The sequence below is a fragment of the Lagopus muta genome, chromosome 8 (assembly GCF_023343835.1).
Source record: "Lagopus muta isolate bLagMut1 chromosome 8, bLagMut1 primary, whole genome shotgun sequence".
Lineage (NCBI taxonomy): Eukaryota > Metazoa > Chordata > Aves > Galliformes > Phasianidae > Lagopus > Lagopus muta.
This window is the reverse complement of record NC_064440.1, coordinates 6696151-6722674: the sequence shown is the minus strand read 5'-3', so window position 1 is coordinate 6722674 and position 26524 is coordinate 6696151. Positions and strand designations below refer to the sequence as shown.

General features: G+C 39.5%; 1 protein-coding gene across 11 annotated transcripts in view; it reads right to left on the bottom strand.

Annotated features, from left to right (window-relative positions):
• The window catches only part of NCKAP5 (NCK associated protein 5), a 362852-nt gene that overhangs the window by 275321 nt on the left and 61007 nt on the right, over positions 1-26524 (bottom strand). Inside the window, exon 1 of one of the 11 annotated variants that reach the window (XM_048953745.1) lies at positions 20592-20609. The exons of the other annotated variants lie outside the window; for them this stretch is intronic. Within the exon in view, the coding sequence (XP_048809702.1) occupies positions 20592-20594 (3 nt within the window). The 5' untranslated portion in view covers positions 20595-20609. Of the gene's footprint in view, positions 1-20591; positions 20610-26524 lie in introns of those variants that run through there. 11 annotated transcript variants of the gene reach the window in all.

The window sequence follows — 26524 nt, the reverse complement described above, 5'->3', positions numbered from 1 at the left end:
GAAAATACTTACCACCTAATAGCTGCCTGCTGGTTGCTAACAGCCACCTTGTGCAATAGTTAGAGGGGATTTTAATGTTAATTCTATAAGATGTTATCTGAGAACTCCTCAAAGCAGCAGATGAGGTTTTGGAGTCCTAAGTGCAGGTACCATCAAATGTGCATCCCATCAGGACATTCTAGTATGAAATAACTTCTGAATAAACTGCATAATCAGCTCTCCTGCACGGATCAATCTGCTCGCTGGCAGAACAAATCCTACTTTTCTTTTTACCACTACTGGGACCGAGCAGAAATTTGGTGGATTTAAACAAAAGGGAAAAAAAGATTTATAATCCTGATGAGAACATCTATCACAAAAGTATGTCTTCTGTCACAATGGTAAGATAAAAGATTTCAAACAAAGTAGATATTTTAATTCATAAATTCATTTAAAAATTGGAATTTACTGAAACAAACTCAGGCAAGTTTAACCTTTTGGTCAGTTCCACATCACCAGGGTAGCTAGATGTGCCCCTGAATTGATGGAGGGCAAATTAATGCCTTTGGAAGGTTTTTGAGCTCGTGACTCTTTTGAACTTGGAATTGTTTGATCCATTCAATGTCAAGGAATTACTTTTCCTTAGCAGCAACTAAACAATAGAAAAAATCAGTAGGATGTGGCCAGCTGTGAAGTCAGTATTACACCTGGCCATGTATATGATGGCAGAACATTTGAAAATGACCCAAAGAGCAATGAGCCTTTAAACAAGAGTTCTCAAACAGTATATTCACATAAACACTGATTTAAGCATGTTCACAGTGATTTCAATTTATGAATATATTACTATTGCATTATCTTCCTAGGCTTCTTTGTAAAGTTAAAAGGAAAAACATAATTTTGGTCTTTGTCTGGGAAGTTTTTCAGATGCTGACTTTATTTATTTGTTTATTGCCAAATAGAAGCCTTAAGGAAGTGTAAAGTATCTGTTGTGACACAAAGTACTTTCTTAGTAGATCAAATGTATGTCTCTGCAGACAGCAGATAATAGCACAAAAGGGGAAATGTGAGATGAACTCATGCTAGAATTAGAAAAAGAAAGGATTTAAAGCTGAAGGATTTGAGGGAAAACATCCATTATGATACACTTCACATTCACCATTAGGCTGCCGCTGGGAGGAAGAGAATCAAGAAGCTGTAAAACAGGCTTTAAAATGGGCTTCCAGGGACTTGAGTCAGGAACCAGCAGACTTACATTAGGCACACTTTTGACAGATCTCTAAGTTAGGATACTCTATACATAAAAATAAATATGACTCTAGCTGACAGACTATTGTTCCTACTACAGTGTAGTTCACAACCAGACAGAAGTCTTTGAAGACTCTGAAATCTAACTATTTTCTAAAAGCACAGTAAGCATCCCATGCAGATCAAGCATTATATCTCACCTAGAATCCACGAGGGACAGCAGCCTTCTCTCCTAAGGCCTGCTGCTGTCTCTCCTGGGAAGCGTGGGAGGCTTCAAGAGTACAAGATTCAGCAGACTCGAAGCAACCCAGGTACAAAGCAAAAGGATTGAGCTAAATAAGGCAAACGTGATAAATTTCACATATTTCTTTACAGTCTCCTGTCTTATAAATTAGTTTAATTTTTTTTTTTTTCTGGGGGGGGGGGGGGGGGGGGGGGAGGGGGGAGGAGGGAGGGGGGAGGAGGGAGGAGGGAGGAGGGAGGAGGGGGCAGATGGACATGGTAATGTTGATTACTGCATTTCCTTGTTTCCTTTGCAGATAGGGTAGAAAACTGATGAATCCATTCCACTTCATTAAATTGGAACTCATTTTTCTGTTAGTTCAGCTTCTATTCTCTTCCCTTTGAGGAAAAAAATCTGCTCCATTTTTTCAGATCACCAAAGACCACCTGTGGTAGGACAGCTTTCAGCAGGTGAAGAAATGAGTATTAGAACACTGTAGTGTAAATCCAGATCCAGAGTAATGCAAAGAGACAAATGCAGAAGGAGGGGTTGAGCTCAGGGCAGTGGTTTCAAATGAGAATGCATTCTCTTAATCTCTTGTGTCTAGAAGAAAATCCAGCAGAAGAGAGATAAACCCACCCACCCAATGAAAATACATGCATTATAGCAGCATTGGTAAAGTCTGTATTCATTTTGGGATGTTTCTAGCAAGTTTAATATGAACTGACTGAATTTAATAAATGTAATATTTCATTTCTTGTTGATCATTCTTGAATAGGCCTGAATTCATTGCTCTCTCTGTTTCAGCCTAAGAATCTAATCAGAAACACAGACTTTTCCACTCAATGTTTTTTTAAAAAATAATGTTTTTTGCAATGCCCGAGTTAAGCAGCAGAACACAGACACACAGGACCATGATGGATAATACAAAGTATTCCCCAGTGGGTCCTACCAACAAATCATAGATACAAGAGAAAACACAAAGTGCCTGAAGCAACATGTTGATTCTTGCAGCACCCAGGTCTCAGGTAGGCAACCCACAGAACTGTGTGGAACATACGCCTACTTTTACAACAGGTCCCTGCAAGATAGAATGGGATTTAAATAGAGAGTGGGAATGGAACAGAACACTTCAAGGGCAGAGAGAAGTTGGAATTTTGTTAACTGGCTGCCTTCTAACTTCTAGAAATCATAAATTTGGAAGCATCCTCTGAGTTTAGGAAAGACATGTCAGCACATTCAAAAGCTATCAGGATAGTTACAGAGGGTTCAAATAAGAGGATTTGGTCTTAAGTAAATTCTTCTCCCATTACTAAAGCTGTGTCAAGGCTTATGCCGACCGGCACTTGAAGCTGTTCCACTGCCAACATTTGCTGTCTCCAAAGTAACTGGAAAAGAGACAACTTCTTGTGAGTCTCAGCTGTAAGGAGACTTCTACAGCACTGTAAGATAAGCCTGCAGAAGTGACTGGCAATCTCCATAGGGACAGCCATCTCAGAGACAGTGAGAGATTACATATATTGGGTAAACAGAGTTCATTTTTGTCTCCTGACGAGTATTTATGATCACATTCTCCACTGGGATAAATTAGAGCATCTTTAGCCATATGTTTGCAAAAATCTTGACATCACTGTGTAAACCATATTATTTGAGAAGATCAGTCTGGTGTCTGCTTTCTTTGACTTAAGAGTTTGAGGGTCTCTAGGCCTACTGTTTTCAAGACACTTTCTTAAAAATCATAGAGCAGGAAACATGGTCGCACTTCATCTTCATGTAGATTAAGGTTGCATGCAGTGCCCCAAGCCTGGGTTTCAGGAAATGAAGACGGACCAGGAACCAAGCACCATAAGGCAAGCAACAAAACCACGAGAGCTTGGGGCTGCAAAATCTCTCCAACTCCAGCTGCCATCAGTGGAACTTCGTGATTTTCTGCCAGCTGAGAATCCAGCCCTCAGTCTAAATATTGACTCAGTGTTTGGTCTCGTGGACTAAACAAGAAGTTTTGTAAAGCATTTCCCAACCCAGTTGAGTATGCCCAAAAGCTTCCACTTCAGCTTTTATGTGATCAAAGATCTCTATTTCACTTTGCTCCTGAATAGTCAAATGATTTTCAGCTGCTTAAAGATTTTATATAAATATGCTTGCTTCACACCTACAATATACTAATAATTTGCTACAAATTCAAGGAAAAAAGAATTCCCAACCACGTAATCATAGTTAATGACTGGACAAAATACTTAAGAACAATTTTTCCTCTCAAAAAATCTGATTCAGGAAAGAGAAATCAATCTTTACTGCTATGCCTATAGTGAAAATTATTATCTTCTTACTGAGAGCTTTGTGTTTTACTTGGCCAACACAGTACGTTCTCTCTGTCTTAGAAAAAAAACCAAGCATTTCAACATTGATCACAATCTTTAAAGGAGATGGCAATATTAACAACATTTGAATGATTTAAACTTTAAATTTTTTAATGAATTTTTCTGTAACCAAGCAAAAGACAACAAATTTCATTATCTGCATAAAATCTGTAAGATTAATATTATCCCAGGACCACCAGCACAGCAGTGTATACATTTTACCTCAAAAATCATAAATTTTCAATTAATTTTCATCTCTGTGACGACTAGAAATCTAATTTTTTTTTACGCTTGTTCTTTCTTGAGCCTGATTCTGCTTTCTCAGCATACTGACTGGAATGCAAATTTTGTAGAAAAGAACAAATTGTTATCCCACGCAATTGCCTGTTTTCCTCTGATGCTGAATTAATTGGATCTTAATTTCTATTAACTCCTTTCCAGGCCGGACTTCACTCTTTTAAAGGCTCTGTCAGTGGTACACTGCCGCATACATTGAAGTAGATCTTATGGTTCCATCCTCTGTTCTCATCACATTTCAGTAACTGATGTAATCAAGGCAGAAACTCTTGGTTAATTATTTAACTCTCGGTTAAATAATCCTTAAAGGATTATTGGAAGATTATGAAAAGTAGACATGTATGTTATCATCAGCTGACATAGCACCGTCTCACTCAAAACCATCAAAACCTCTTTCAGATCAAAATTCCTGATTCAGAATGTGCACTATGCCATCATCTTAACAAGTAGGGATAGTAGACTGGGATCATGAGTCCCCAGGGCTCAGAAATAAAACCACTTCTTTTAATCAGTCATCATTTGTTGTTTCTGTCTTCCTCAGCTGCTTAACTCTGGCCCTAAATGCTCCTGTGCACCAGCCTCCAGTTACAAACCAGTTGCCACAGCACAGAAACAAAATCTACACTACCCCAAGCTTTGAGAGCAGTCAGCCACACCAGGAATTTTTTTCCAATAGGATATAGAAATGCTTTTTGCTACTCACATTCTCAGCTTGCAGTATCTACCTCAGATGGGAACCCTTCTGTTCCCCTGGCAATGACAGCAGTGAGAGTGCATGTCTGTGTGTCATCCATTGCCCAACTTCCTGACAAAGCATAGTGGGCATCGCTGGGGGGGATGTACTGCAGGACTTCTATCTCTGCTAAGGGAAATTGCCTAAATACAAAATTATCCCATGAAGAGGAGAAGACCAGTGTATCTGTTTTGAAAGGCTATCAATGATTTCAATAAGGGGCAATAGGTGTATTGCCTTGGATCCACTCATAAAGTTCCTGTACTACCATTCTGGGGAAATGAAGTTGTACTTTACACTGTCTGCTCTTTCTCATAGAGAAGGACAAAATTTATCTCTGATGACTCTTAACTGAAAATGAGGCATTATTATATATCCCAGGAAATACAATAAGATTATAACCAGTACAGATACTTCTCTCAGCTTCCTTTTGGAAAAATACCAATTATCAGGACTTTCTGAGAGGTTTGTTAATCAAGACAGAATCTATGAGTTTGTAATAATTCTCATTATTTTCAGAGACTGGAAAAACAAGCCCATTCCTATCCTTAACCTCCTAAACCAGGAACAGTACACTCAACAGACTCTAATTCCCTCCCGAGTGTGTTCCCAGCCTCTAAACATGAGACATGCTTTCTTTATTTCCTGTTAAATGATATAAAGCAGAAGTATCTATTTACTAGAGAGTCAGACAAATGTCTTCATTTTTGTATCTGTGCCCTTTTAAGCCACTTAGTTTTAGGAGACATGTAACTTCCTAATAAAAACATTTGATGGCATCAGACCCGCAGGAGAGGACTCACATCACAAGCAAACTCAGCTTAGGAATAGGGATCAGACAAGCACACCCTTAAAACAATCAGGGAGATCTGCTCCCTGCAACTGATTTTCTGCCTCTCTGCCACTTCTGCTTGCAAATCCATGTCCTTGACAGTGGGAGACAGAAAAGCTCAAGGATGACATTGCCACCTTTCCCTCTCTTTCCAAATCCATTCTGGGATGAGAAGTGCCTTTCACACAGCCATACAGAAATGCAGCTGAACTGCTCTAAAGAATACGGTTCAATAACTTTCCAGGGAGTTTGGTCAGAGGAGGCCCATGGGACTCATTCACTTACTAAAAAAAGAGCAGGACTAACTTTTGAAATTCATTTACACAGATCATAAATGCAGTAGTTTCAGCTGATCAGTCAAGGGGAATGGCTTGGGAAGGCCGGAACAAAAAGCAACACTTGGGAAGAGCTTAATTTCATTGTCTGCAGGTTTCTGCACTGAGTTCAGCTTATTTAAGCAGCTTTTCTCAGTAACAAAGGATGTTCACACTCCAGCATCCACAAGTGATGCCAGTTTTGGAGGTACTGATATGTCACAGCCTTGGTGCTGGCCATGCCGTGCACACACTGATTGTAATCGCATTAGGGTCACTTGTCTGTGGGCAAACACCAGCTTACAGCTCGCTAAACAATTTGCCTTCTGCCAGCACAGCAACATCCAACATGGACACATTTCACACTGGGGGAGGGAGATATTGGGAGGATATAAACTGTACATTATCATCTTTAGAAACTCCTGTTGTACAACACTGGATGTCACTTTACTCACCATATGCATCCCAAAGTAAGGTACCACAGAAAAGCACCATTCTGCTCTCTGCATGGCACCAAAACATGCATAAAGAGTAACTCATCCTGTTTTGGGGTTTGTCAGACAGCCATCTCTCATTTCCCTCTATTCTATCTCTGCTGGCACCATTTCCTGAGCTTTGCTAATTAGTGCATTGAGCCATATATATGGATATATAAATAGAGATTAGATATGAAGACCTTGTGTTTCTGACTTTCAAGAATACTCCTAAAAATAAATGGTAATTGTGTCCAATGCAGAGCAATGTTCTCTGTACTTCCTTCCTCACATCCATTTTGTGAGCACAGTATAAACAGCGATTTTACCACCATAAATAATTCCCGTCATTCCATAAGCTATCAGCAATTCCAATTAGACATATTTCTTCCCATCACTGAGAATTTCCTGTTTTCCACTACTTTTGGGGGAAAACCCTTAGCCTTGATGTAAAAAAAATGAAAAAAAGTCTTCTGTTTCTCATTCCCTGCCATCAGAGTTCGCCTTGCACTCACTGAGCCCATATTCACAGGTTTGTGCTTGCCGAAGTCTGTTTCCTCACTTCAAAGGGCTGTTCTGCAATTTGTGCTAGCTAGACAGCTTCTGGGACTTGATACGAAGGCACTATAATGCAGCTTTATTGGGCCCCTAATTAACAAATATTCTCACACCTTCAGCCCTGAAAAGCAAGTAACTTATTAAACTCAAACCACTTTCATTAGTATTTGAACAGTTTTAAAAGGTTGTTAGAAGGTAAGCAAAGGTTGGCGGAGATCTTCGTGCAGAGGATAAGAATAGCACAGCACAGATGTAATGCTTCTTGGTGGATGATCCACCAGGTCTTTACAAACATTAATTAAGCCTCACATTTTCCAGATGAGGTAGGTAAACACTGTCACTCCCTTGCTCTCAGATCTGTAAAACAAAGCCAGTGAAAGACCTGTGACTCATAAGATATCAGAAGAGCCAAGAGTAAAATTAAAAAAGCCTCAGCAGCCAGTCCACATTTGAGCAACTTGAATTAATTCAGCCGGTGATAGGATCCTTGTACGGGGCCAGATCCTGTTTCCCCTGCCAATGAGAGCAGATTTCTGGCTGTATTTGACTTCCAGTTCTGTACAACTATAAATAATCTGTTGTGTTTCATTCTTCCAGAGGCCAGTCATATATAATTTCTGACATGACTTCTTTCCTCCCTTTCTAGTCCATTCCTTTGATACTTAACCCCTCAGTTCTTTTCTGTCTAGCATGGTATTAAAGAGCAGCCTCTGCAGAAGGGAAGCTGTGAATCAAATGATGAACGTGTTCAGTGCAAAGTCCACAGCTGTGAGAAATTTGGTGTTAACAAAAGCTGGCAGGAAAGAGTTTAAATTCTCCCTTCTGTCCTCAGATGTGACTAACAGCAGGGTGTAAGTGGTCAATGGACATTGTAGCTCTCATCTTTGCCATGGGATGAATTTCACTTAAACACCACAGTCTTATCTCACAATTTTGGTCTCCATTCCTACCCATTTTTGGTTCTGATATATCCAATGGAAACTAGAAACTATATCCAATAAAATCTAAAAATAAATACTAAACCACACTTGTGGCTTTCATTCTGTTTCATACTTGGAAATTTTAAGCAGTGTACCACATGCATGGAATCAGAGGTGACACGAGGAACACAGCAAAAGAAGCAAGTTCATTTAATGCTAATACAAATTTTCTACACTGCTTGGCTTTATACATCACAGAGATGGAAACCAAATTTCTCTTGGTCAAAGATGTCTTCAAGAAGGCTTTTAAAAGGAATTCACCAGCAAGTTGCTTAGGGCAGAAGTTTTGACCGAGGATGGCAGGGCCATAATCAGAATTAGGACACTCTAAGGGTAACTGCATATTGAATTATTTAAGCTGAGATCACAACTGCCTGTGTTATTGAGAAAAGCATACTTTATTGCTTGTATCTATTTGAGCCAACAATAGAACAGGAAGAGCTTCACTGTGTTCTCTTCGGAACATTAACAGAACAATTGCCAGAACATTTTTAACCATAGCATTTGTTCTTACTGCAAACATAAACATATTTTTCAGCTCAGAAATCAGATACATTGTGCTGGTAGTTGAAAGAATCAAAGCATTGGTAAAGAGCAGAGATCACAGAATCACAGAATCACAGAATCACAGAATTGTAGGGGTTGGAAGGGACCTCCAGAGATCATCGAGTCCAACCCCCTGCCAAAGCAGGTTCCCTACAGCAGGTCGCACAGGTCGGCATCCAGGCAGGTCTTGAACATCTCCAGAGAAGGAGACTCCACCACCTCCCTGGGCAGCCTGTTCCAGTGCTCCGTCACCTCACTGTAAAGAAGTTCTTGCGCATGTTTGTGCGGAACTTCCTATGCTCCAGTTTCTGGCCATTTCCCCTTGTCCTGTCTCCACTCACCACTGAAAAGAGTCCGGCCTCGCCATTCTGCCCCCCACACCTTAGATATTTATAGACCTGGATCAGGTCCCCTCTCAGTCTCCTTTTCTCAAGGCTGAACAGACCCAGTTCACTCAGCCTTTCCTCATAGGGGAGATGCTCCAGGCCCTTCACCATCTTCGTGGCCCTCCGCTGGACTCTTTCCAAGAGATCCCTGTCTTTTTTGTACTGGGGAGCCCAGAACTGGACGCAGTGCTCCAGATGAGGTCTTACCAGGGCAGAGTAGAGGGGGAGGATCACCTCCTTTGACCTGCTGGCCACGCTCTTTTTAATGCACCCCAGGATGCCATTGGCCCTCTTGGCCACAAGGGCACACTGCTGGCTCATGGCCAACCTGTCGTCCACCAGGACACCCAGGTCCCTCTCCGCAGAGCTCCCCTCCAGCAGCTCATCCCCCAACCTGTACTGGTGCATGGAATTATTCCTCCCCAGATGCAAGACTCTACGCTTGCTTTTGTTAAACCTCATCCGGTTTTTTTTTGCCCTCTCCAGCCTGTCCAGGTCTCGCTGAATGGCAGCACAGCCTTCAGGCGTGTCAGCCAATCCTCCCAACTTCATATCATCAGCAAACTTGCTGAGGGTGGCCATTATCCCCTCATCAAGGTCATTGGTGAAGATGTTGAACAAGACCGGACCCAGCACAGACCCCTGAGGAACACCGCTAGTTATAGGCCTCCAACCGGACTCTGCACCACCAACAACGACCCTCTGTGCTCTGCCAGTCAGCCAGTTCTCAACCCACCTCACTGTCCACTCATCCATCCCACACTTCCTCAGCTTTGTTATAAGGATGTCGTGGGGGACAGTATCAAATGCAGTCAGATGCAACAGATATGAATCCTTTACCTGCCTATCAGGGCATAGTGAGCTCTAGAAATACTGCTGTCTTATTTTCACAATCAATTGCATGAAAATTAGCAGTGTTTGTCATTTTTTGAAACATTTTTTTCTTACCTACATTCCAACATGTAAGTTCCCACTTAACTCTATACAAATTCATTGGTCACTGCTGAGAGCAGAAGACAGACAAGCCCCCTCCTGAGCTGTGCGTGGAGGTCCTACATCTCTAATAAGATGAAAACAGCCTAAATGGAAGGACAGCATTTGGACCTGTGGAAGACAACTGATTCAGCAGAATAAGTCTCTTCAGCTGATTTAGGACTGACAGTGTTGGAAACCCTGAGCTATTCCATGCCAAAGGGGGTTCTGTTTACTCAAATATATTATGTCCTACTGCATTAATATTTCAAATGCAGGCAGGTTCAGAGGAATACACACTTGCCAAAAACTACAACAGTTGTGCTTAAAGTGAGGACCTATAATCGCTAGTGTATTGTGCCAACATCCTTGAAACGTTTCCTATTTCTATGAATAGAACCTGAAAGTCAAATGCTATCACAAAGCAAGTGTAAGAAGATATAAAAAACAAAGGTGTGAAACGCAGCACATCAGAATGATTGTGGTTTGACAAAATATAGTCATGCCACTGCTCATGAAGCACTATTCCAATAATTAGAGTACTCAACTCCACAAAGTTGGCTTGTATGGTGGCAAAGATGGTGCTGTCTTAAAAACTGACGAGCTGATTTAAGACTGACAGTGCTGGAAACCCTGAGCTGTTCCATGCTAAAGAGGGTTCTGTTTACTCAGATATATTATGTCCTCAAGAGTTGATATTCAGAGACTCCGGAGTCTGAACAGGTGCATTCTATCTTCTAGTGCAGACCATGCCTAGCTTGTTGTTTTTTTTTCAGATAAATATGCACGAAGTATTACCTTCTACTCAGGTTCTTCTTGTAGTGGTCTGACAGTGCATCGTGGTTGCCCACCACTATAAGAATCTCATTCCTCTCACAGTCTGAGGACAGAAATTTATTTCAATACCATGATCCAAAATAACAGAAAACTTAAGACCTGGAATGCTGGAGATATCCCAAAGTGCAGTCTGGACAAAAATGATGAACTGAGGGGATGCAACTGGAGCTGACCATTTGAGAAAGCTGGAGATAAGTAATTCTTGAATGATGAGGATGGGAGGGTCTCATTGTATCTTTGTGTTCATGCTTCACCACTTTGCACAGAATACTTAATTAGCCAAGAAGGTTTTCTTGTTGTGTAAGTGGGAGATTTGGATTCCTATTGCTGCATCAGTGGATTGTGAATTATTCATATGAAATAGAAGAGAGTCAACAGGAAGGACTAGGATGCCCCATGCAACATAATGACCTATTGCTCAGAGACTGTGATGCTCTTGAGGCAGAGAACTGAACCTTATAAAAGCAGGATCAAATCATATCTTCCTCCCTGGATGACATAGCTCTTTAGCTTCTCTTTTTTTCTTTTTCCCCTGAAATGAGAAGGAAAATTTGACCCAAATTCATGAGAGTTTCCAGGCAACTGGACTTTGCCAGAGCATGTAACAAAGCTCCAATCCTCCCTGAAATGCTTTTTGCTATCCTGCTGTAAAAAATTTAACAGAAACAGGACTGCAGTCCTACCATGAGGTAAGCTAAGGACAGCCACTTATTTCTGAAAGGCAGGGAGAAGAATTTTCTGTCACTGAGAAAATATTAAATACTTATCATTAGGATGTATAAAGGATGATGGTCCAGATCCTGATGCATATCTTTCCCCCCACACTGCCAAGACTTTTCTTCCAGTTCTTCTGAACGAAATAACTTTTGGTTCATTATGCTATAGTAGATCTAAAAGGTCAAGTTATTAACCAGAAACCTTGATGCTGTGTAAGCTGTGGATTTGGGGCAACAGAATAAGCAGAGAATAGGAGCCACCCTAATCCAACCATTTATTTTTCAATACATGGAGCAGTAAATAAGTGTTTTGAAGGAAGCAGAACAATGAAATATATTTTTTTACTTTTTTAATGGAGCATTTTCCAATAGCATTAGAAAGAGCCTGAGAAGTGATTCAGACAGCCTTTCAGTGCCTCTCCAAACAAGTGGGGAGCTGAGCTGCTTCGGGAGCCTGGTCAGCCCTTCACAAGAGACCTGAAGAGGTCTGATAAGCTCCAAAAGCACTGAGGGGAAGGCAAGCTAATGACAGACCACAAAGAGAGAGCTAATCTGAGTGAGCAGAGAGAAAAATTAGTCTCTCCCTTTGACAATCATAAAACAGTGTTTTTCACCTCTAACCTGGCTAATAAATTACTGCAGAAAACCCAAACGGATCTCTGTTGCAACCTCTGACCAGCCCAGATAAAGCTGTGCTCCAGACAAGCTCCAGACAAGGCAGACATTACACTTGTTCAGGCTGGGGCTGGCAGAGCCCTGGTGGTGGTCGGCTGTGATTCCTGAGCCCTGAGGAAGATCCCAGGATTTCTAGCTCCTGTTGGAAGACGGACCTGCAGACTCAGACAAGCTACTGCTGAGATTATCTTCTGGGGAAAAACCAGGTTAAACATCACAGGAGCAAGTACAAGTGGTCTGAAATCTTACTAACTTAAGCTTTTAACCAATTTACTTGTAACAGATTTGTTCCCTCTTCTAATTCTAGATTAGCCCTCAAAATAAATAATATGTCTAGGAATACCAGTTATCTTTTCTCCATTCTTCCTAGATATAGTCATATGAAACCAGAGATATTTAAGAGGATAACTGCACTCTGCGTCTTTGTTCACAGAAGAAATCTTGTTTGTGCCCCGTGCTTCCTCCTGCATTGAGAAACTCAACTGAGTGGCTCACTGCAGACCTGGAATAAAAATAATGTATGCAGTGCGATTTGTTTGCCTCATTGTGTTTTTAATTACTGCTAATACCTCAGTCCCCAAACTATATTCTTGTCTTGGAGAACCCTACATTTTGAGAGAGGCACTGATCAGTACACAGTGCAACTGTGCGAAAGCCAACATATTTTAATGACTCAGGTTACCAGTCATATTACTCTAATAATAAATCTATTCAAGAAAGAATAAAAATGAAGGAATGCACATGCTAATAAAAATTACTGAGTGGTCAGGCAAAAGAATGATACTTTATCTCCCATTTTGGCCAACAAATACATATTCTATTTTTCTATAAAACATCCAAAAGTTGAATAATGCACCATTTTTACCATGACAACACTTCATTAAAAAAAAAATTCCTCTAACTGTCCTTGGCTTTAGGATTTGAATGAATCTTTTCCACATTAATATAATTTTAAACTTATTTCTATTGCTAGTTATTCTACTGGCAGTGGTGAATCACCTCACTCTTAAGATGGGCATCATCTACCACTGCATAAGTTTGTTCTTTTGGTGCCTACACTCATTTAGCACAAACGGCACAGGAAAAGAGGATATCTGTCCTTAATTAAATATATGACTATTTATTTCTTCTGCAGTCTGTATTTTCTTTATGGTCTCTCACATAAAGATGTGGGAAACGGTTAACATTCAGATTTGCAAGGCAAAACAAAACACAATACGACTGCTGCCAAGTATTGCATTCTTCTGTGTGTCACAGCGAGTGAATTTAATCACGGTTCATTAACCCCAAATCCAGTTTCTCATTCACGTACCCAATAGTGTTGTATCAAGTCATCTCTCATAACTTCAGCTTGATGCTCTCAAATCAATGTGGGCTTTTTTTTTTAATATCAACATAGCCTATAGTCCTCACATTTTTCATTATATTTACAAATGGAAATACAGCACATTATAATTAATCATTACAAAAGCTAGTTTTGAAAAGAAATAAACTGGGGTTACCAAATCTCTTCCCTTAGGATAGAGACAGTCTGATTAAGTGCTCCAAAAAGTCCCTTTTTGATATCTTTTGCAGAAAATGTCCCTGCTGTGTCTGCCCTCAGGTTATTAGTTTCACCTGTAAACAGTTCACTGCCACTGCTGACTCCACTAAACATCTTCTTTGTACTTCAGTCTGCATTTTATGTGAACTCTGGAGCTATTAACCACTAATATCAACATCACTGCACAGTCTAGGAACATTTATTGCTCCCCTGCTTAGTTTAATGTTTCTGCCTTAGTACTGTAATATTATTAATAGTCACCAAGTACAATAAAAGAAAATTAAGTGTTTATTTTGTTTAGGCTTTCGCCACTTTACCTGCAGCCTTTTTCCATTACATTTGCACATAAATGAGCATACACTACATTTTTTAGATGCAAATCAGGGTTTAACTCCCCTACTCATATTGTTCTATTTTCAGTCATCTTCCAGGCCACTTCGTTTGTTATTGCAAATGGAAGTATATTATGGTAAATTTATACGTATATGTATTTTTTATAAAGGCTTAACGTGCACAGCTATTCGCTTACCTAATAGACTTCATTTGTACATTTTACTTCTTTTAAAACGAACATTTTATAAAAAGATGGTCTTCAGTGGAGTTATGACATAGTTTGCAGAAGACATTCACATCACGCGCGTGCCAAAATAGCCTATTTGCTCTTTGAGATGCTGCTTTATTTTTCACCTCAGTTTCCCACATATAAAACCAAAATCAAGGTTTTAATGCCTATTAGATAAGCATCGATTCAGACATATTTCAGACTGATGAGACTGAAATCTGGAGACGGTTGCCTTTAAACTGACAATGAAACTCTGAAGCGCCCACTTTCTAGAGAAACATTGGCCTCTGTAGACAACGTGCTGTTATAGAGTGAGCCAAAAACTATCTGGCCACAAAAGTAAAACCAGAGAGCTTCCCATGGCCATACATGATTATGTGTTAAGAATAGCATTAACTGCATTTTTTCCAAAGACAAGCTTGAGTACATATTTCACAGAAGCAACTCGACGGTGGATAAAATTAAAGATTACGTAGTTCATGAGTGTGTGAAATTGCAGCTGCAAGCAGGCTTCCTCTGCCTCTCATGTGCCATGTGGTGGGTCCAGCCCAGGCAGCTTTGCTGTGTTACAGCAGCCTGAGAGGAACCTGCAGGGAAATGAGGGATAAAATGGCATTTTCTGGAGCCTATAGACTAACTGAGTTAAAATTTAACCATCCCATAATCTCTTCAGTAGAGAGGAGTTAGTTATTTACTCTACCTAGATAATTTTGCTATATGCATATGTGTGTATTTCAGCTAGCACTGCCAAATTTGCTTAACCCTGTGCAATTGCAGCATGAATTACCTAAACTGAATGTGATTTGCGTTTGAAAATGGAGGCCCAGGGAAGCCCAGTGGGTCCTGACTTCCCAAACACTCTCAGCCTGGCCACCTGCCAGCCTGGCACAGGGATCCAGCATTTTTGGACTCCATCTGCAATTCAGCTCTGTCGATTTAAAGCAGCTTACTGAAAGACAGTGGGTGGCTTTCATTTTTTTTCTGAACTGGCTCTAATTTGACAGCATTTCTGCATTATTCCAGGACTTAGATTATATGCCAGGAGCCCTGGCCCCAATGGAAGGGTATTATATTCTCTATTCTTTTGCTATAAGTCTACTTTAATAGACCCAAATTCCTACTCTCAGTGGACTAAAAAGAGATGCTCTGAAATCTAAGCATTTGTTGGCCATAGTCATTTGTACATATAACTTATCAGCAAGTAATTAGTACTATCTCAATACATCTAAACACAGGCAAGAAAGGGAAGGCACAACCATTTATTATAGTGACAAAGGGAATCAGCATTTTCTTATCATAAAACTCCAAGTAATCTTGTTTTCTTGTACATCAGTGTAATTAATCACTGTATTTAGCATTCATAGATAATAACACCTAGAATCTGCTTTGATGAGATGGAAACAAGCATATTATGAATCACTTCACATCTAGACCATCTTAATTGCTAAAATTACTGTCTTCATGTCTGCCTTTTCTGTAACAACATTAACTCAATGAAATGACTGAAATATCTGCATGCCTTGGCAGCCAGTTCAGCCACTGCACTAATATGGCATTTGTCATTCCTATTACGAAGCCATACTCTTCCCTCATTTACAATTGCATTAAGCCAGAGAAGTCAATGGGGTGATGCAGGGCATAAACAAGGGCATGATCAGACTTATTATAATGGATGACTGAAGGACTGCAAAACACTTTCAAAATCAGTAATCCCAGCCAAATAAACCTCTTAACCGGATGGGACATGGAGAAATTTTACTTTGTCTTTAACTGAGCAATAAAACAAAAGCTGAAAGAAAAAAACCTCATCAATTCACTGAGATTGTATTCAATTATATAAATACAACTAACTAACCTTTAGGGCTTTTCATTACCCAAGACTCATCAATTCTAATCATCTGACACTCAAATTCTCCAATGGCCATGCCAATGTAATTAAAGTTGCCAATTGTGCTGACAAAGTTCTTAGGTTACATGCACAGTTATCAGTGTAAGAGAAGGGATCTCATATTACACTGATTTCATAAATACTACCCTATCACACCAATATCTCTACCCTGTCACTAACTGGTGACAGTTTTTATTAATGAAATCAATCTTCAGATACACAGTCATTCTTGAACTGGAAGTAGTCAAAAGTTCATTATACTACACAATATTTTATCACAGTTAATAAACACAATAGGAGTCCTGGTAGGATTAATCATCATCTTTAAGCAAAATAATTAAGGCTTTAATTTTCTAAGGGTAATTTCTTTGACCTCATCGTATCAAATGCATTCTCAACACATTCTGCTGTATGCATTGTGACAGAGTGCAGAAGGCAAGCCTAAGTGCAAGAAATCAACCCAGTAGCTGCTTTAGAGGGTCTTTCATGTTGCAAGAATAGCCACACGCCAAGTATAAAGAATTCTCTCACTAGGGATTACATTCCATATATTCACTGTTCACAAGTTGAGCATAAATTAATTTAAATAGCACATAATACGATCTATTAGAAGAATCAAAATGCCTTTGACAAACTATTAGTCAGCAGGAGCAAGTGCCAGACAAGGCATGCAGGAGCAGCTTCACTGACTTCCATCGGGCTGTGCACCTGAGAAAAATTAACTCTAGTTCACATGTTGCAAACCACAGCTTCTGAAACCATGCCCTTATCCCAGCCATGCCCCTTCCCATGTGATGAAAGGAGCAGACAGATCTTGGTGGAAGGAAAAACACAGCTGTTGGAGTCATTTTTTCCAGAATCACTACAGGATGTTTAGGAACATGTTTCCAAGAAGATGTATCCCCTTTCTGACTTACAGTCAGCTTTGTTTGATTTGTCTTTTTTGTATACATCGAGACAAAAAGAATCAGAGGAAATCTTAGAGCATGTGATAAGAACAACTTACAGCAATGTGACTTATGACAAAATACAGCCTGTTTTTCATCTCCTGGGTAAACCAAACTAATCAGAGCAAGGACTCTGTAGGACCAGCAAATGTCACAGTAAAAGCATAAGAGGATGGCAAGCATAAAGCTTTATGTTCATTGGGCATTTTCAGACCAGTTCTGGTCTCAGTTGTTCTGGTCTCTCGTAATTCAATTCAATTCAATTCTAAATTCAATTCTTTCTTGACCACTTCTGAATACTGAGATGACATTTTCATTGAACTATCTAGTGTAACAACAATTCCTTATTTGTGAACAGTAGAACTCAGTTAATATCCTGACTATTGAATACTCACCAGGCTCTGTAGCAACTGTAATTTTAAAAAATTAAAATACATTTGTGGAATATCTCTGGACAATAATTAGATCCAATGGCATCTTATTTGTTTTCACACATCCAGAAGCAGAAAGAAAGTGACCTAAGATAACTGTGAGGGCTTAGTTTGATCTATTGGGTTGTGTTTTCCACTGACATAACCCAATGGATATTAGAATTATTAACTCCCAAGTATGTCCTGGGTTTCTGACTGTATACCATAAGTAGTTATGATTAATTGTAGGTCACTGTCTTGCTGCTCTGCTTATTGCTAGTTAAAAATTACTATTACTAATGCTTATTCGCTTATATGTTAAATTATTGCTGAGCAGTTAAACTCATACTCAAAATTTGCATCAACACTTGAGCTAGCCAGGAGCAAACAGAAAGCTGAAAGCAAGTGATGGTTTTGGCTTTTTTCTCATGAATAAATTACTTTGGTTACTACATAGACATCTACCTACTTAAGCTCGGGGCTGCATCAGCTTAGGGTTTAGCTTACAATGAATTACTTCGTGTGTTCTTTGACGGAGAGCCAATTCTCTTCAGAATAATATCTGTACAACTATGCTGGAGTCAGTAAAGCCTTGAATTTGCTGACTTAAATCAATGTTTTATTATGTACTGCAAAAAGGCTGGCTGATGCCAATGAGAAAAGGCACAATGAATAAGAAGTGAAACATGTATAAGAGTTTGTAGGAGGAGAATCTAAGGAGATATCACTCAACTCATAGATTTTTTGTGTTTGCTATAAAAGTACATTCTCCCCTGTGTTTCTGGAGTATTTGACACTTTGTAAACCACACTGCTCTAAAAGAAAGTGTAAAAGCTATACTTTAGGTTAAGGTTATGGTAAAACTGCATCATGTTATTGATTCTATGCACTCCAGAATTTGGACTGGGTGATCTCTGTGGGTCCCTTCCAACTCAGGATACTCTGTAATAGCAACTAGCCACCTGTATCATCTATGGTTTCAAGCCATACACCAGAGTATATGAAAGGGCCGTCTCTGTTCAGACTGAACAGTGGGACAAGTGTCTGACAGAAATTACCAGGATGTTCAGCAAGCTGACTGATGAACTCCATGGCAAATTCAAGAATGGAAGCTCAATCTCAGTATAGAGCCTCACTTTTTCCCACATGACCATCAAACTGATGAAGAAGAAACTTCGGAAATTGTTCAACTTCCTCAGAAGTCTATCATCCTTAGCAAAGCTGTTAGAACATTCTTGGTAACAACCCTACTCATGGAATTTGCCAACAATGGTAAGAAAATTATAAGCAAACGAAGGGCAATAGTGGTTAAAACAACCTCAGTTCTCACTGCCATTACTTCCCACAACCAACATTTGTAGGCAAATCCGCTGAATCTCTATTCAACACTCACTCAATCTCTGAAATGCCTGGGAGTTATTTTCTTTTGTTTTGTTTTGTTTTTGAAAAGGACAAAGCAACAATGTCAATTTTTGGCCCAAAGTCAGCTGGAAACAAGCCACAATTGCAACACAGTTGGCCCTCAGGATATGCTTCCAAAGACCCTGACAAACTTTGAATTAAATTTTAATTATCCCTTCAGCTTGATTTATACTAATTGTCAATATCTGTGGTTTGAAATAACACATTTTATTACATGATCAGTCAGACAAAATATTTTCCTAATGACTAAAGGGAGAAAGAGTGTGCAGCAAGTCCAAGAATTATATTATCAATCTTATTTACTATTTTTTTAAACTATAAAACACAAACGTTTTAGGAGACATTGATCTGGAATCAAGGTGAAAGGCTGAAGAATACTATGTTTTTCTGGTTTTGCAAGAGTCAGATTTAGGAGTCTAATCCTGCAGACATGGTACCATCTAAACCCCCAAGAGTTCATGGACAAAATGAATGGTGTTAGAAACACTCAAAAATTTTGACGAGTTTGTAGAACCATAAAAATTTGACTTACCTTATTTTTTTAATTTCAATAATTCAGGCATTTGGGTAATGAATCTTGTGATGATTTTCACAGGAAATAACCCCACAACCTGTTTCTATCCCCCAAAAGTCCATTAAAATATTTAATTTAACTCATTTCATTCCTATAGAGTTGCCCAGAAAAGGTCACTTTCAAAACTAGGCTTTCAAGCATGACAGGGTCTGGTAACACTCCTGAAACAAACAACTACCATGACATAGAGAGTACCAGCAGAACAAGAAACAAACTCTTGCTCAACTGGTATCAGCTTTTCTTGCCTTTGAGCAATGGCCGTAGTCTCTGGACTACAGATTCTAGCTATTGTTGTGCCAAGAATTTTAAATCAATACTTCAAGTTGCTCAGAAGTTATCTGCTTCTCTGCTTTGAATCATTTACAAAGGAATGATGTAGATTAAAATTGTAAGTAACCCAATTCACATAAAATAAGAACTGCTAAGATACTGCGAAAAATAGATCCCAATAATGTTTTCAAAGGAACATTTGGAGGCCATAAACCACAGCACTACTGCAGTTACTAACCCTGCTCTAAGCAAAAGGTTCAGAAACTGAAACAGATCTCATCACATGCAGCTATTGCACTGGAAGGTTAATATAACAGATGTGCAGAAGAGCTCTATCCTCAGTGATTCTTTTACACCACTTCTCAGTATAAGATAGATAAAACTAATGCACTTCCTTTTTTATATTTAATTTTTGGATGGGATTTGGGTTTTTGGGGGGGAGGCAGAGGGGTGGTGGGAGGGCAGGTTTTGGAACTGCACATAGCTGGCTTCCTCAACACAAATTCATTGCTCATGTTCAAACACAAGCCCAGAAACTCCATATATCATATATCTGGAATACAATAAGTATGTTAAGCTTATTAACCAACTTGTACCCTGCCATAAAGCAAATTTTAAGAACTACAGCACGTTGTTCTATAACAGTATTTTTCTTTACTTCTCACCCAAGCTGCAGAAACATGAGAAAGTGAAGAAAACCTCTGTGGGAGCTTACCCAGAGAAGGGGGAAGTCTACAGCTTGGCTCAGCTACAGACCTAACTGGAGTCTGATTCTCTGCCTTTCAGAGTAACACAGCTTTAAAAACTTTACTGACAGTCTTTTCTAAAGTTAGGACATCAGTTTACCATTCATATATATGTTGGCATTTATACATTGGCTGCTGTGATGGGCTCTGCAGAGGCCTCGAGTAATTCTGTGTGGAACCTGTCGTAGAGATCAGAAAGAAATTAGGCCTACAATTACTAATTTTGAGCAAAAACATTTCTTCTACATTTTCATGAACCAAAGAAAATCCTCCCTGTTTCTAGGCTTTTAGCCAAAGCAATGTTTAAGAGGATGAACACAGAAGACTTAAACAGAAATTCAAAGGTACAGAAACAACTACTGCTACCAAGGAAGACACCTGTGATAGCAAAAAATGTCAAAACTGAAAAATGAAGTGAGATATTTTGGGGAAAAGGATCAGTGGGGTTTTAGAAGACTGTAGGTGGAGGAAGGTGCACTCCTTAGACTGTGAGATCTTAGGATAGGAAGGCAGGGTCCTTACCCCGAATAACCCTTCTCTTTACTGGAGGTCACAGTATTTGCTGCCTCTTCCCTCACCCAATGGAAAAGCCTCTTCATTGTCTTTTCCACAGCAGACAGATCTCACTGTGGCCAGAACTTTGCTCTGGGGCAATGCTGGGAATAGGAGGAAAAGCAATGTACCAACTTTCCATGCCAGGCTCACAGGCAGCATCCCCCAGTTCTGGGACAAGGTCAGTTGTGCAGGTCTGGATTACCAGCTTTGCAAAGTGAGCAATGCAGATAGCACAATGCCACGGTAGGATTAACACCTAATAATTTTACTGTGAGTTACTATTGCATATTTTTAGGATTTTAATAATACCATGAAACCTGCATATCACCCATTATTACAGGGAAGATTTGTGAAAATTATATTTTAAAGTAGGAGGTTTTTATAGAAGTGTTGTATCTTTAACTGTGTGCTCACATCCAACGTTCATTAATTCAACAGACAATTTATTCTTTTGCAAAAATGATATTCCAGAAGTTACCATTTGAATAGAAATAACGTTTCATAAGAAGCAGACTCCACAGGGAAGAGAATAACTAGCAGATGGTTTATGTTCATTTGATAAATTTATGAAATTTTAGGCTTGATTGAAAAGAAATCTAAGAGATAAAAATCTGCTTGGAGAACATACGTTGCCTTCTTATAGCTGTTTATCAATATCAACAAGACAGCTATACAACGTAGAGTTTAAATCTTCAGCTGCTTCATGTCTCCCAAGCAAAGATGGTGCTATAATAGTGAGATGATCTCAGAATCTGTCTCCAGAGTTGAGAACAAAAAAGAAAAAAAAGGCTAAGTTTGCCTAAGAGTTCAAAGATCTTCCAACCAAACAATTATCCCTCTTCCTTGGACAATAATGAGCTTTATTCACCGCAGTTTTCTAGCGTCACAGTAAGAGGTAGATTTACTGCATTTATCTTTCAGTTCTGTGCCACAAATGTAAGAACTACAAATGACAACCTGCAAAGTTCTGATACACCCCATCACAATATTTTCAACAGCATTTAAGGGCTCGTGGGTTTTTGGGGGGAAATAATAGCCATGGAAGGAGTTCAACATCATTACTTCTGAGACAAGTCCACGAATCACTCACACAACTTCTTAGGACAGAGAAAGACTGCATGAAGTCACAACATGTGCATGCACACACATGAATGAGGCTTCTTTTGGCCATGAAGTATCCAGTCCAGATTTAGAGTCGCAGGCTATTGGCTTGGCATCAGACTGCCAGTTGTACAGCCTCAGATGGTAGCCTACATTTTTCTTCTAATTCAGTGCCTCCTGTTTCTAAGCAATAGATGCCAGATTTTTATAGTAGTTACGAATCACTGGATGAACATCAGGAGCCTTTCAAAGGACCTTCAAGAGAGGAGTGGGAGGGAATCATAAAAAAAGAAAGTAGATGGGTTTAAGTCTGATTCATAACCCGGTCTCACTCAATTAGTCTTCTTGCTGTTTTTAGTGAATTTATGTCCAACAAATTCATTAAATGCAGTTGTTTTCTGCACAAATATGAAGTGACCTAAGTTATGCTGAATTAGTTATTAAATATATATTAAATAAATCAGGAGGGTCAAGATAAGCACATATGATTCTACAGTCTTTCTAAAGGCCATGATAAGAAAAATTTTTTGTTACTGTTCTATATGCTATGCTCCTCTTTCCCAAAGCTACATTTATTAGTCATGCAGGTGTCTGGAAAAACAGCATAACCAGAAGCAAGCAAGGAACAGCATCTCCTTGGCATCTCCTTCTTTGTACTGAGTCCCACTTAAAAAAAATAAAAAATAAAAAAAAATGCACAGATTAATTATTGCCAAAAAAAGCTTTTCTGAGCCGAGCATGCATGAACATGAGAGGTATTATGTCCAGACACAGCTGGGATGGTGTTCACTATACTGGGAAGGCCCCTAGCACAGGGCAGGGACAGCTGAAGCTGTCCAGTCCCACAGAAACCAAGATTTCCCTTGGTTTTCTTCCATTCTCACCACTCTGTTCCTCTTCTGTCCCTGCTGAAAGTGGGAAGCTCAGGGATGTGAGGAACCCAGCAGCCACACGGATACATCCCACAGCCACACAGATGCATCCCACAGTCTTGAAGCACAGAGACAGAGACTGTAAAAGCTAAGATTTCCAATCTGTCATTTCTAAACCTTTTTTGCTACAGACTGCAGGTTTATAGATACTCAATATTTAAGCTTAAGACTAATGCATAAGCTTTATGGATGGGTTCTCTTCAGATGTGACAGTATCAAAGTTTTGGTGCCAAAACTACTATTTTCATCAGTAAAATGAAATCTTTTACACTTTCTTGGGCACCTGGTATGGACCTTTAACCAAAATATACGCTTCTCCTATTGCAGAGTGATTCTTCCTTTGTCAACAGCACAAGCACTGATTGGTGAATGGATAACCCAAAAATTTTAAGTTTGGCTTTCAGCTTTCCTGAACTTCTGCAGTCACTACCACCAGGTCTTAACTGGTAGCCTATTAACTGTAAATGTTATTCCTTATATGGAGGGCCAAAAAGAAGAAACAGAAGATAGAATGTAGCATTTCAAAAGCAATACTATAGCCATTAGTTCCACAAACACACTGTACCAAACTCAGAACCAAATTCTGCCCTTAAAAAAACTATGTGTCACTTACAGTTATGTGCACGTGTGTACACAAGAAAGTGAAGGGGGCAGACAGATGAGAGGACAGCCTAGCTCCTGAATTTCATAAAGCATTTGTCTCAGGTATATGAATGTTGTGGGTATCAGATTGTTATTTTTGTTTAATAAGACTGGGAGTATTTTGCAAATGGAGTTCATCAACAAAATAAATTAATTATTTCACAGAAAAAGGGTGGGTGGGGAGCTTTTAATTTCAATTCAGTTCGCTTCTACCAGATCTAGCTGCAAATTTCAGTTAAAATAAAGAGGGCAGACAGGAGCTCTGGACCAATTTTAGCATACTTCATATGATAAGAAATGTATAAATTCAAAATAGCTAATAGAAATCTGGCAAAATATTCATACATTGCAATTTCATTCAAATATGATTCACAGATCCTTGTGGGTTAAGTATTACTATTACAGTGATATTGAAAACCTAGCTGGAAAGTCAGTGTCAGAATAAGCTTCTTGCTTGTGTTTCACCCTGCTCACGTCCTATAGCTCCTCTTTAAAGGAATCTGCCATTTCAGAATATGTTCGCAGCATTTATGCCAGTTCTCCCAGGAAAAAGTAATGTTTGTGTGGTGTGCCAGTAGCACAACCTGAGACATCCCACTGTGGACACAAATACTGCAGATATTGCTGAGTAAGAAATGTCTATGCGCACAGTAGGTCATCCTTTTCTTATTTCAGCTATAAATTCCACTCTGAGAGACTTTCCAGGTTAAAAAACAAAAGTCCAATACATTTCAGCAAAACATTTGATAATTCTGAAACTGGCATGTTACAATGAAAAGTTAAAAAAGAACATAATGATTATCCCCTTTATTCTACTGGATACAACACAAAGAGATAAGGGCACTTATATTACACTCATTGTGAGATCTGCTTGGATTGGGATAGTCCTGGAAAAGCAATTTTTTTGTTCAGTTCCCCACAACCTCTTTGGAATGCTTCCCCGTGTTGGAAAATCCATAGTTAAAAAGTCAACTGTGTGTTTTCCACATTTTTCCTTCTCGAGTTTTCTCCTAATGTCAAGAACATGATGCAACAAGCTAGCCTGCTTCAAACACCCAACTTTCCTTCTATCCTTTTCTTCCTTTATTCATAGCAGATCACCTTGGTCTTTGACCAAGTTTGAAAATTCCACTGGAATCTAACAGCAAAAGCACAAGCAACACATGGCAAAGATAAAACAAATAGCTCTAAAAATTGCTGGAGAATCAGCAGAGTGCTGATAGAGTAGTGAATCAAAAGACACACATCCTTTAAGGCTTCATCGTGACAGTCCTGCACCAAAGGCATGAGAAAACTCAGGCGAGTCACACAGTGTTATAACATTTACCATAAATCAATGCTATTAACACAAGCAGACAAGATAATTCACTATCTGACAAGTTAGTCAGGAGAGAACAGGAACAGACAGATTTTCTACAAACCAGTAGAACACAAAATAAATACAAAAGCATCTTTGATCTTTGAAACAGCCTCTTATTGGTGGAAAAAAAAATCACTCACTATTCATACATTTATAGAAATTCATGTTTTGAAATTGATGTTCTGAACATGGTATTTTCTTCCAACACAAAGGTCAAAAGAATTCTAAAGTTAGCCCATTTCTATTAAGGGTGCAGCCACTCATCCCTCCATCCACAAAGTCAGGGGAAGGAGAGGAGCTCAAGGCAATCAGCAGCTACTTTAGGAGACAGTGAAACTCTTCTGCCATGGCTGTTTCTGAACTGCTCGTGTTTCCCTAGTGACTTTTCACACACTGCTTCCAGCTACTCTTCACGCACTGCCTCAGCAGGGGATGATGAAGTTTGCCCATGTGTCAAATTATTGGTAGAGACTTCTGCTCATAAAGTAAGTGCCATACCATAATGATACCCTGTCCTCCAGAGCACTCACAATAGATTGCAAAGTACTTCAGGAAAGGTATAGACTATTAGCCTCAAGCTACTGGTGATGAAACTGAGATACAGCATCAGACACAGCGAAAGCAGAGCCATTAGTGGAAGCAGCCACTTACTACTGGTTTCACACCACCATCATGCCCATCATACCTGAAGTTACATCAGGCCATGTTTTCTCTGTCTGTTTGCTTACAAAGAAGAATAAGTTGCTGCAAATCTTTTCCCTCTGAGAACCAAACTAGCAATACCGCTACGTCACTGCATTATGGAGCTGAATAACAAGGAAAGGTGCTATCAGGGCATGACACCAAAAAGTGATTCCTGATCCTTTACCCTCTAGAACTGCACAAGTACTACAATTCACAGTCAGCAGGACCATCATTATCCTCAGTGTGACCTCATGCATAATGAAGGTCACAGAATTTCATTCAGTAATTCAGGAAGCAGAGGGAATTAATAAGAGATGTTTGATTCTGCCTGCTACAGGAGCTCTTGAGACTGCTGAGGCAGTAGTAAGGTTAACAGGAGGGTAAGGTTATCTCTTCAGTGCTCCATTTCAGTCAGTAAAAGCTAGGTTAACTCTGTACTGTCCAAATATAAAACTGTTTGAGTATGAATACATATATATGCCTTCATCCTCTTTTATCTATTCATTTACATACTCTTACAAGCTGTATCTGTAAGCACAGACTTATGACCCTAAAGCCCTGAGCTAATGGACCTCTGTACAGCAGAACTTGCTGAAACATAGCCACAGTCCAGCCCAATTCCACATTCCTCACCAGTATACACCTTTCTATAGTGTATTTGATATTTCTTGCACACACCAGGAAGCCAGGAAGTCCCTCAGCAATTTGCAGTTGGCCAGAATGCTATAAGCAACTTTGGCAGGGCTATGAGGACTGACA